The 12,399-nt window shown below is 40.1% G+C and overlaps 1 protein-coding gene across 1 annotated transcript; it reads left to right on the top strand.

Moving 5' to 3' along the window:
- The first annotated feature begins 686 nt into the window (after positions 1 to 686).
- Positions 687 to 11,700, top strand: LOC135111821 (uncharacterized). The gene is made up of 12 exons (XM_064025530.1): positions 687 to 704; positions 1,249 to 1,350; positions 2,123 to 2,320; positions 2,945 to 3,043; positions 3,828 to 3,926; positions 4,519 to 4,779; positions 4,887 to 5,069; positions 5,584 to 5,778; positions 5,981 to 6,198; positions 6,400 to 7,563; positions 7,748 to 7,935; positions 8,067 to 11,700. The coding sequence occupies exons 1-12, from the start codon at positions 687 to 689 to the stop codon at positions 8,360 to 8,362; spliced, it is 3,021 nt and encodes a 1,006-aa protein (XP_063881600.1). The 3' UTR covers positions 8,363 to 11,700.
- The last annotated feature ends 699 nt before the right edge of the window (positions 11,701 to 12,399 follow it).

Genomic DNA, 12,399 nt, shown 5'->3' with positions numbered 1-12,399 from the left:
GTCCCCAAGCACCCTCTCATCTTCCTTCGCTCCTCCCACTAACCGCGCACCTCACCACACTTCATCTAGAGTTCGGTTTCCTCGTGCTATCCAACGAATCAGATGTTCGCGTGCATATTAAATGTTGGGTATGATGGTGATACATGGAAGTTATCTCTGTGTGGCTGGCGAGAAACTTGATCCACACATTCTATCCAGCATCCTCTCCCTCTCTCTTCTCCCGATCCAAGAATATTTTAATCCTCTTTCACTTGCGTGTATAAAATGTTTTGATTAATTAAATTTGTGATAGTAGCACTTGGCTGCATATTACATTTCTTGTGTGCTTGGGATTTTAATTTGAATAACATGGCGTGGAGAAAATGCGTTGCTGTTTGATGTTACTGCAGTATTGTGATGTGTTATCTGCAAGAGGTTGTGGCGAAGGAATGATCAAAGAAGGTTGTTTCTTTTATACAGACCGTTCTGTATGCAATATCTCTTTAATTTTACACTCATTGCATGGATAAAACATGAATATATAATGTGTATAATATCTAGTGTTACCAAGGTATTGTCTAAAGAGGTTTTTGGCGATTGAATGATAAAAGAATGTAGTTTCTTTTACACAATCCGTTCTGTTTCTCATATGCGATATCTCTTTAATTTCACAAACAGTCATTGAACTGAGAAAACACGAGTAGAGAATGTCTAGTGTTACCAAAGTACTGCCTTATCTGTAAAGAGGTTTTGGCGAAGGAATTTTGTTTATTTTGTACAATCCGTTCTGTTTCTCATAATCTCTTTAATTTTACAAACTCTCATTGCATAGAGAAAACGAGTATAATGTAGTATTATGAAAGTAAGTATTGTCTTATCTGTAAAGAGGTTTTGACGAAGGAATGATAATGAGAAAGCTGCTCATGTTGTGTGATTTTTTTTCCTTTTTCTTGTTCGTGTGGTATCTAATGTTACCGCAGTGGTGAATGTTATCGGGGGAAAAAAATTTGGTGAAAGAATGATAAAAAAAAAAAGGACATCTTGATATCGGCAAGGATGTTTTGGCGAAGGAACAATAAAAAGACAGTTCACCGTGTTATATAATCTGTCATATATATCTTATTTTTGTTACATTTACCTATATGCAATTTTATAATCCGGCGCTATATGACCTTAGTTGCTACGGCGTCATGCAAGAATTTTTTTGTAATCATTTCGCTTCACTTCACTTGTATAATGCGTAGCTAATCCTCGTGTATTGTTTTGCAGTGCGGGTACACGGCGCTGCAGCGAGCCTCCTGCGAGGGACATATAGACATCGTTCGGCAACTCATCAAGCACAGCGCCAATGTTGACCACCAGGATGACCAGGTGAGGACACGAGGGGCAGCAGGAGTTGAGCATGGTTAAAATTCGATACGTTAATTCTTTTACCTTATGCCTATGCTTTTTTGACATTCAGAGCAGCGTAAATAAGTGAATGAATAGATAAATAGATAGATGAATAAATGATAATAATGATAATAATAATGATAATGACAAGAAGAAGAAGAAGAAGAAAAGGAGAAGAAAAAGAAAAAGAAGGAATTAATAAATCAAACATAAATAAGAAAAAAAAATACATGAATAGAGTAAAAAGAATAGGAGACTGATTTTATCTATTCTGTACTACAAAACCATTAAAAGACTAGTGAAAAAAAAGTTTTAATCTAAAAAGCTGAAGGAGATTATGGAAGACATTGTCTACGAAAACAAATGTAATTGCAGTAGCAGTGAAAGAGTTAACCAACCAACATCACAGCAGTCTATAGGTATTGCTGCATTTAACCCACGTCCTCAGCTACACAGCCTATCCAGCTCGTACCCACATGTAAAAAGCTAATCTTGAACACATGTAAATTCTCAACCTTGCACCAAATTCATAGTCTTGCCACAGTACGAGGGCGGACACATAGCTCAAGTATATATTATCCACGGTAATTTTCGACATTCACCAGCTGCTTTCATAAGAATGAGACATCTTGAGCATGTACCTTTATGATTTTCTTATGAGCCGTCAACAGAAAATTATATACCGTAATTTGATATGTGTTTCTTTTCATATTCCTTAATTTCTTGCTCATTCTGTGCGTTCCTTGAACAGCACGGGAACACGGCGCTGCACGAGGCCGCCTGGAAGGGGTACAGCCAGACAGCAGAGGCCCTGGTGCGAGCCAAGGCTAATGTGTACATCAAAAATAAAGGAGGATTTGCCCCCCTCCACCTCGCCTGCCAGAACGGACATAACCAGACCTGCCGCATCCTCCTGTTAGCCGGATGTAAGCCTGACATCAAGAATAATGTGAGTACTCCTCCGTACTTAGAAAACCTTTGTTCTCTCGTAAGGGGTATTTTTCAAAGGTCACAGGGAAAATTACTCGGATTCTCATGTTTTTTTTTTTTTTTTATGATTAGGCAGAAGCTGTGTTGGTCATCCAGTAGAATTATGAAAACATACTTTGTAAACTAGTAGTGAAGGCAGGACGCTGAAATATTTGGGAATGCGGTCTCTGGCAGGGAAGATTATCGATGTTGTTTTCTCCGTCTCGACCCTCAAATTTATCCCTGGAATCACATGGCTGGTCTGTGGGTTACTCCGAATTTGCCTGCTTAGTGAATTAATGTCGGATCGGGTTAGATCTATAACTTTACCAGAACTTATTTACCTAGTACTTTACTATCTGATCAGCCATAATTACTAATTACTACTTACCTGTCTTGTTAAAAATGGAGGTAGGCATTACGGTGGGATATGCAGAGGAGTGTGTTAGTATGTGCTGAATGATCGTCACCTTTAGACAGTACCTTACTGTGTGCCAAGGTTCTCTCTCTCTCTCTCTCTCTCTCTCTCTCTCTCTCTCTCTCTCTGTATATGGTTGCCATCTTTATGTGTTGAAATCCTGAAGGGTAAATCTCTCCCTGTCAGTATGGAGACACGCCGCTGCACACCGCGGCGCGCTACGGTCACGCTGGAGTAACGCGTATCCTTCTCTCCGCCCGAAGCCATGTCGCCGAGATGAACAAGGTAACCACGAGCTGTCAACGATAATGTCTCGCACCTCCCCCTTCCTTCCTTCATTTCACATTACCGTCCCATCTGTTATACTTTAATGTGTGTTTTGCTTGCATGTTTTTTGAGTTGGTTGATAAAGATACAGGAACAAGATAACCATGAGCTGTCAACGGTAATGCTTCACGCCGCCCCCTCCCCATCCTTCCTTCCTTTCTTCTTTCCTTCCTTCCTTCCTTCCTTCCTTCCTTCCTTCCTTCCTTCACCTCACATCATCCTCCATATGTTCTATTTTAACGTGTTTTTTTTTTTTTTCTTTTTTCTTTTTTTTTTTTTTTTTTTTTTTTTTTTTTTTTTTTGATGAACAAGATAACCATGAGCTGTCAACGGTAATGTTCCACCCAGCTCCCTATTCTTGCTTCACCACATCATCTCCCATTCGTTCTACTTTAACGTGTGGTTGTTTGCTTGTTTCTGTGTTGGTTTAGAAAGAAGAAGAGACGAACAAGACGAGTTAGATAACCACAAGCTGTCAACGGTAATGCCTCACGCGGCTCCTTTCCTTTCTTCACCTCACGTCATCCCCCACCTGTTTTGCTATAAAGTGTATTTTGCTTGTTTGTTTTCGTGCATTGGTGGATAAAGTGGAAGAGATAAACCAGTGAAGTTAGATAATCATGAACTGTCAACGATAATGTCATAAGCACCCCGCTCCCCTTTCCTACCTCTCCACTCTAATTCATCTATTGTGTGTACTTTGTGGTTGTTGGTGGAGGAAGCTAACCATTGGGTGTTTCAGAATGGAGACACAGCCCTGCACATCGCAGCAGCCATGGGGAGGAGGAAACTGACCAAGATACTGCTGGAGTCTGGTGCTAGCCAGACCATCAAGAACAAGGTAAAGAATACCACTCTGTGGTGACTTTTAATGTCTTTATTGGTAGGTGCATTTGATTTGATGTCTTTGTGTGTATTTCTGGTATGGCTGAATGGGTCTAGTTTATTTCCACTGATACTGGAATACACAACTCTCTCCAACAAGACAGAACAGTGAACACACAGCATTCCCAAAAACCCATTATACTGCAGCACATAGACATCCTGCCTGTGTGGCTGAATTTTATTTATATGTTATGAACAACAATGGAATGTTAATATGGAGTACAAAGAGATTACTCGCCTACAAAGTCTCTCCTCTTGAGATGAATGTTGTGAAACCTTGTAACTATTGTGGTCTCTCATTGTTGCTTTTGTTTGCCTAAAGTGCATGAGTGATGTGGAGACTTTCTGCAGCTCTTAGCTAAATGTGTGTCCATTATGGAAATTAGTATGCACACACTATATATCCACATTAACATGTCAGTTAAGGAGTACACACATTCCACTCTGGGTTCAGCAGGAACACTGGTGTGTGTAGAGCATGCAGTGTCTAACATGCTTTGAAATATGAAAGATACAGAAAAGTAATATAAATTTGTGCTCTTTTCCAGCAAAATGAGACGCCAGGAGACATTGCAAAACGGAAAGAGTTCAACCAAATCTTGGAGATCTTGAAGAACCCTCCACCCGTGGTTTCTCCAGAGGAGCGGCTGAGAAGGGAACAGGAGCAGAAGAAGAAGGAGGAGAAAGAGAAAAGGGGAGCATCAGGGGCTAGCAAAGACAGAGGAAAGGGGGACAAGAAGCGGGGCAAGACCAATGATAGTGGCACCTCCAGCAAGGACAGCAGCACTCGGGCCAAGGAGAAGAAAAAGGTGAGGGAAAAACACATGTCCTTCTTACTCTAGCAAATTTAAGTATTTATAAAGTTTAAGTCACCCAAAATTACATATACTTTGAATGCTTTATTTTTCCCCAATAGCACAAGACAGAGCACAAGGAGAAAAAGAGAGGCAAGCAGGTGCAGTGGTCACCATATGGGTGTCAGTACTACCCGCCAATATCCCATCAGGACCTGGCCATTCCCAACATTGACTCCCTCCCCAATGACCCTCTTGGCAAGGGTGAGCAGTACTTCATTGACCTAGCAGGGAACATCAAGAAGGTGAGTCTACATAAGAACATTAAAAAGTAAGGGAATCTGCAAGAAGCCATCAAGTCTACACATGGCAGCCCCTGCATGAAACATATTTACTCTAGCTATTTCCACCTGTCATCCTCATCCATAGTTTTGTCTAATCTTTTAAAATCTACATCATGCATTCACATGATCATGTTATGATTTAGCATTTTGTAAAGTTTTACAGTCTTGCTTTGAAGACTTCTGGTCCTTTGATCCAAGGTGTGCAAGATTGGTACCTAGTTTTTGTATGAATATTTATTTAGGCTTTCAGTTTTATGTATTCAATATTGTTCTTATTCATCATTGCACTAAGGCTGAAGGGATTATAGGAAATTTTTTATTAGAATATTGTCTAAGTGAAGGATACACTTGCTTTGTTAAGAAAACATACAATGTAATGGGATTAAATCATGCTATTAATTTTCTTATATAATTGTACCTAGAAATAAGATATGTATTGTATCAGCATTACCTTAAATTTGTGGGGTTGTTGCAGGGGCCAGTGGGAGTGGGTTACACCTGCTACTGTGCGCCTTTCTTCAAGAATGTGGAGGACAAGCTGGAGAAGGACAAGGTAGCTTTGATGGACCACATTGATGCTGCTCATGACAAATTGGATGCCAAGATCACCAACCTGGAGCATCGCACAAAGTCACACATTCAACACCTCAGTGACAATGTGAAGCAGAAGGTTATTATAAGATGATATGCAATTTTTTACACAATCTCTATGTGCATATCATGAAATATTATCAAGTGATCCTTACCTATGAATACCACTTAATGATCAAATCAGTGGTTGTTGGTTGGGTATGAGAACAAGTCTTTTAAGTCTGATGAACAGTGAAATGTGTTTTAAAAGCCTCATATTTACCATAAACTGATTTTGACAGCTGGCGGATGAGAAGGAGGAGTGTCGGCAGCGTGTTGAGAGAACCAAGGCAGCCAGGGAGGCACAGGCTGACTCTCGAATAGCACAGCTGCAGCAGTGGGTTGAGCGTCGCCTGAGTAACAGAAACTCCAATCCCCAAGTCCTTCCCAGGTCCCTCCTACTCAGAGGCTCAATGAGAAGACCTAGGGAACCTCCACCTGGCCATTACCCTCTCTCAAGGTTAGCTAGGTGTCCTTGTTATAGTAATGGAATATGGAGATTTTTATCCTTTCATTTGCCACCAGACAATTTAAGTTATCTATATCTGACACCTCCTCCTACTATGTTGTAGAAAGTCAACCACTTTCTTCATTTGCACTACTCTTTAGTCTCATCTTACATACTGTGCTTGCACATAACTAATAGTTATTAAAATTCCAGGTCTAGGTCAGAGGAGGCAATCTCTGAATATCGTGAGGAAGGTGAGAGTGACCGAGATTCAGTATACAAGGGATTGCGAGTGCTGGACCACCCCACATCCATGTACAACATTCCCCAAAAGGTGCACGATGAACATGACACTTTCATCTATGACTCTCCCAAAGCCATCCCCTCACTGGTGCCCGGTGCCCTCCGCTGCCCCTCACCCACTGACCACCCCTCCAGGAGTCAGTCTGCTGATAGCCGTGAACTTGGACCTGCAAGAAGAACACTAGAAAGACGCAGTCATTCACTTGATGCCAGGAATGTCCTTGAAAGTTCTGAAGATTTGCCTAACAGAAAGACACAGAGAAGAAGTATTGAATCTCCTGTCTCTCCACCAGCAAGGGATGTTCTCAATGAGTCTGCCAGCAGTGATTTGTCTGGTGGACTGCGGGGGAGCAGGAGCAGCAGAGGCCTCAGTGGCTCCTCCATGCACGGGTCTCCAGTAATACGCAGAATGGGCCGATATTCACCTGCGCATCCTTCACCTCTCCTCAGACATCCTGATCTATCAACACCAGTAGAGGCCTCAGCTCCTCCTCCTACTAGACCCTCACATCTCCACCACACAGACCTCAACCAGGCTGTGGACAACCTAAGAGTCTCACAGTCACACGCTGAAAATGGCGCCATACCAAAGACAACCGTACGATCTGAGGAGGCTCACTGCACCAGAAACAATGAGATGAGCCAAGCACAACAGCCCCAGGGCTGGAGTGGCTACAGCCGCTATGATTACCGCAACAACAACCCCTACATGCATGGTGACTTGCGGGGCCATGCTCCACACACTCACCAACCCCAGGTTGCCAGCGCCCTCACAGATCCCACCCCAGTCAAGCATGGGAGTGAGGCCTACATGCAGTACCCAAAATACCCACCACCTCCTGAAGAAGCACAGACAGCTGAACCTTACCAGCCTCAGCCTCATGAAACCTACCATGCCCAGAATGCTGAAGCATATTACTCACAGAATGTGGAGGCCTTTCAGGGGCATGGCACTGAGGCTTACCACACACAGACCACAGAAGAATACCACAACCAGAGTGTAGAGACTTACCATGCACAGATGGCTCAAGCACAAGAGGACTATGATGCTGCTACTTATTTGGATATGGACAGGTAAATAGTAAATTTGTTTTCTTTGTGAGAACAGGGTATTTACATTGATATTGTGCAACTGCACATGTGTAAGATCAATGCTTTGGCAGGACACAGAGAGGCAGCATATTGTCTCATTGGGAAATTTGTAGTAAAAAGCATAGACAGTGGATTCAACAAGAATAAGCCTTGACATGTGTTGCAGGTACAGAATCCAGCAGGCAGTGAAGCGGCTGTATGATGGGTACCTGGCCGAGGGGCGGCTGGAGGCGGTGCGGGGCGGCGGTGCAAGGAATCCCCATGAGTCATCTACTGAACATGACTCCCACAATGACTCTGGCTACTCCACCAGGCTTTGCACAGGTTCGCAGGGACCCTCACCTGCACTGTCAGGTTGGTGGTGATTTGCCTTTTAAAATTTATCAGCCTGTTGGAAGTTTAGTGTTTCATTTTGGGATGAAATTCTCTTCATCACTATTAGTAATGATCTTGCCAGCCTTCTTATAGCACATCAATTCTTGCAGGTGGCCATGAACACCTTGCAGAGAATGACATGCGGCAGCACATGGGAGGAGCCACACCAGATGCTGTTCGCTGCAAACCCTTTGGGGACGCTCCAAAGCAGGATCTCAGCCGGGGGAGTGTTGGAGATCAAGGAAAGGCACCAGGAGCAGAGGAAGGCTACCCAGTTCCTCCTGTTCTCCGTTACAATGGCCTGCCAGCTGGAGCCAGCAAACCCATGCCTGGAGCAGCTCCCAAGTTCTCTACACCAAACCTGAGTGATGATACCATTATCATTGGGGAGTCATCACTGGTGTGAGAGACCCTGGCTGCAGGATGATGTGTGTCCTACATGAAGGACCAAGAAGGTTGCTCATCATTGGTATTTTACTTTATCTTAAGTGAGATATGATAGATATAGTGTATGGCCCTCCATTAAGCAACCCAGAGATGCAGGCTGGCCTTACTTTTGAAGTCTACATTCTATTTTTATATCCTTCACAATAATGTGCCTTCTGAAAGTACTACATATAGATTATATTTGATTGTAAAATGAAATACAATTTTTAATATAGTTGTAAGAACAAGATGTTGAGGAATGAGTATTTGTGTACCAGTTGGCTCAAGGTAGCAAAGTACTTGTGTAGAGCACTAAAAGGGATACAGCTGCTTGTGTACCAAAGGTCAGAGAGACAGTGGGGGGAAGTTCAGGCCAGAACTAAAAGAGGAGCTACTGCTAGCAATGGCAGTGACCTCAGCTGCTGCTCTGTGAACTGTACAGTGTAAATAAAAGTGACTCTTGTGTATACCTCTTCCATATTGTAAGTACGTATATTTAACTGTTTATATGTATAATTCTGATTGGTAGCAAGAATTTGAATTACTTTCAAAATGTAAGAATATTATGTATATTTCTATAGAATTTTAAATCCTCACACACAGGATGTTTGTAAAGCATATAATGGCATGTACAAACGTATTATCACCACAAATACTCATTTTTGTCCAAGGAGCTCCTAGCTGACCATGCATAAAATGTATATGTAATAGATATCTTTATTTCCATTTGTTTCTCAGTTTGCAAGTATTCAGTGGAAACTTTGGCAGAGGATGAAATAATTATATTTGTAACCTCAAAAAGTAAAAAAATTAGATCTTTGTAAATTCAAGATTCTATGTAATATTTGTATAGCATTTTTCTGCTAGTAAAATAGATGTTAACATCAAAATAAGCTGCCCAGATTTCCACTTTATCCCTTCCTCATAAAGTGTTTACATACAGCCTTTTCTTTTCTGAACATTCAGTGCCACATTTATTGTACTCTGCAGCAATATTGATGCATTTCCTTGGTCTTTACCAATAAGTTGTAATTGTATTTACCAATTGTACTGTCATGGTTAGTAGTTAAGTAATCTAGTGCACTCACTTAAACTGTCTCAACATTTCCCTGAATCTGGAAGGCTGTGATCTCTCTGCAAACTGCTGTACTGTGTTTCATCAACTCTGTCATAGTAATCTCATAACTAAAGGACATGCAAATATGATAACACTGTCACCGATTGGTGATGTCATCTGCTGATTGATTCAAGTATTCATGTTTTCTTTTCAGATACATGACAGATTGAGTTTCTGTTCCAACCCAAATCCTTAGCATTTGTAAGATATTAAAATTTTTGTACATGTATAAATTGCTGCCTTGTAAATTAATAAAGGTTTTGGTAGGACTAATAAAGTCAGTTTGCTGCATGTTTGAAAATAAAACATGAATATTTGAGCCAATCAGCAAGTGAAAACATTGGTTAGTGGCAGTGTTACCGTTCTGCATCCTCAGGTGGTGAAATTTGTATGCCAGACTCAGAGTATTATCATTAGGTTTTGTAAAGAGATTGCCAGTGTATCAAAAGACTAAATATTGAGGAAAAATACTAAGCACAATGGAAATGAGTGCAGGAGATTAATTGACTGCCAGGCATGACTTTATTATGTGTAAGGAGGAAGGAAGAGTAACAGGCAGGAAGGTTACAATGTGCACCTCCAGCTTGGTGTGAGTGTTGGTGTGATGAATGGACGTGTTGCCTGATGCTAGTCAGACGGGTGCCCAAGTGTGTTCATGGAGTCACTGTTGGCCAGAGTTAAGCTTGACTCATATTTTTAGGACTGGTTGAGAATTCCTTACCTAGAATGCTTGGGACTACGGTGCATCTACGTTCCAAGAAAGTGTACTGTAAATTGAAAACATTGTTTATATCAGAAGTTTAATAAGCATCAGCAAAAGTTCTGATGATATTCAGTAATATTAAATGTATTATTGTTGTACTGCTTTTGTATTGTATTAACATGAAAATGTTAGAAGATTATAGACAATGTTCACTCTTGAAAACCTCCAGTTAAAGATTTTGGATAAGGGATTCTGAGCCTGTAGTTATTATGCCTATCTGCTGTAAGTTTAATCTTTGTGCTCATAATAATGCATGCAGTGTTGAGGCCCAGTTCACCTCTCTCTCTCCATTCTTTTCCTCCTTAAGAGATCCAAACATACTGAGGAAACAAGCATGGCAGTTGAACACTTTCTATTATGAACTGTTTATTATTTATTGCATACATTTTTTATAGCTTCATTTTTGTATTTTATCAAACCTTCATTGCCACTCAAATTTTGATTGTTATAATTAATCACAATTTTTAACCCTTACTTTTGTGATCACCCATATGGAGCATTTTAGAAACACTGAGAAATCTATGTGAAGGCAGTATTGATTCACCATGAGATGCCCTTGACAGGCATTAAACCCTTCTCAATACTGTCACTGTAGCATCTAAGTCCAGCACATGTTTGAGAGGTCATCAGTTAGGCTGGCAGTGATCATCCAAGCCTGAGTCCTGCCACTATAGTCTACTTAATTTTATCAGAACCCACACAAGTGTGATCCAGTCCTGCTTGCCTGCCTCAATGGGTTTGCTGCTGTTCCTGCCATTCCCTCCTCCACTGCTTCACTTGGGACCTGCTGGTGTTTCTTCCCTGCTTGACTAATGGCAGGTTGCAAGCTAACAACTGTAACTCCCACTAAGTGCTTGTTCACATCTAGCATTAACATCTATCTTGCCCATTACTGGTTGTGTCTGCCTAGGTACTTTTGTTAATTAGTTGTACAATGTTATTTTTTTATTACTTTTTGTTTTCTATCTCAATGGAGTTAGTCATGTTTATTTATGTTTCCATTAATATAAAATATCGGAAATATTTGAAGAATTTATTAATGGCCAACAAACTTCCAAGTTCTAAAGCTTCAGTTTGGTTCACTGTTTATTTACTCATTCATTTCAGATTTATTTGTGTAATGCAGATCATGTAAATACAGCTTTTATACCTTTCATCACCTATGCAGGGTGTGGAAGGTAACTTTAGATCTCCATCCATTAGTACTAATAGGCTACTGCATGACACAACCTGTATCCCTGTATGTGTATGTATGCATATTACAAGTTAATACAGTACCTACATACAGTGGACTGCAGCTCCCAATGTTATCCCAGTACCCTGTAAGTGATCCCTAACTCTCCTTTTTTTTCTTTCCCACTGGTGCTGTAAAAACCCATTTGAGACCATATTTTTTTTAGTTAAGCTGCAATTCTTACACATTATATATATATATATATATATATATATATATATATATATATATATATATATATATATATATATATATATATATATATATATATATATATATATATATATATATATATATATATATATATATATTAACGCTGGTGCCACTATTGCATGACTACATTTTTTTATACTATTTTCTAAATGCTGGTAGACTTTTCACAACAAAACTTCCAGAGTAGCTAATTATGTAATCAAATGTAATTATTTTAAGTTGTGAAATATGTGAAAAATATGTACACATTTAATAGAGTATATTGGTAGTCTCAAATACCATGGATGTTAAAGAGCTCCTTGGCGTGTAGGTAAATATTTGTATATTTTTTCTGAATACCCCCGCATCATGTATCTTGTAAATAATAATAAATGTCAAATATATATATATATGCTTGATGTCAGAATATGGCTTATTATTAGCCTTTACATAAATCTAAGAAGTGATATAATGAAGTAATGAGCCTATCCTTGTTGATATGTAGGCTTAATTTGAATCAAATTTCCCGCCTAGCCAAGCCTGGACTTTGCTTCGGTACCTTGTAAGAATTTAATTTCTCTCCTGATTCACCTTCGTAAGGAAAACAAAATTCGCTATATCCACATTGATTTTCATACATAATTCATGTTATGTCTGTGATTATTGATAGGATTTTATATGAGATCTCGACAAAAGACTCTGGTTCAAAGA

The sequence above is a fragment of the Scylla paramamosain genome, chromosome 22 (genome assembly GCF_035594125.1).
Source record: "Scylla paramamosain isolate STU-SP2022 chromosome 22, ASM3559412v1, whole genome shotgun sequence".
NCBI lineage: Eukaryota > Metazoa > Arthropoda > Malacostraca > Decapoda > Portunidae > Scylla > Scylla paramamosain.
This window is presented reverse-complemented; position numbering and strand designations above follow the sequence as displayed.

Coding starts and splice junctions, on each gene's coding strand:
- LOC135111821 (XM_064025530.1), top strand. Junction 1,351..2,122: donor TTGACCACCAGGATGACCAG/GTGAGGACACGA, acceptor TTCCTTGAACAG/CACGGGAACACGGCGCTGCA. Junction 4,780..4,886: donor GGGCCAAGGAGAAGAAAAAG/GTGAGGGAAAAA, acceptor TTTCCCCAATAG/CACAAGACAGAGCACAAGGA.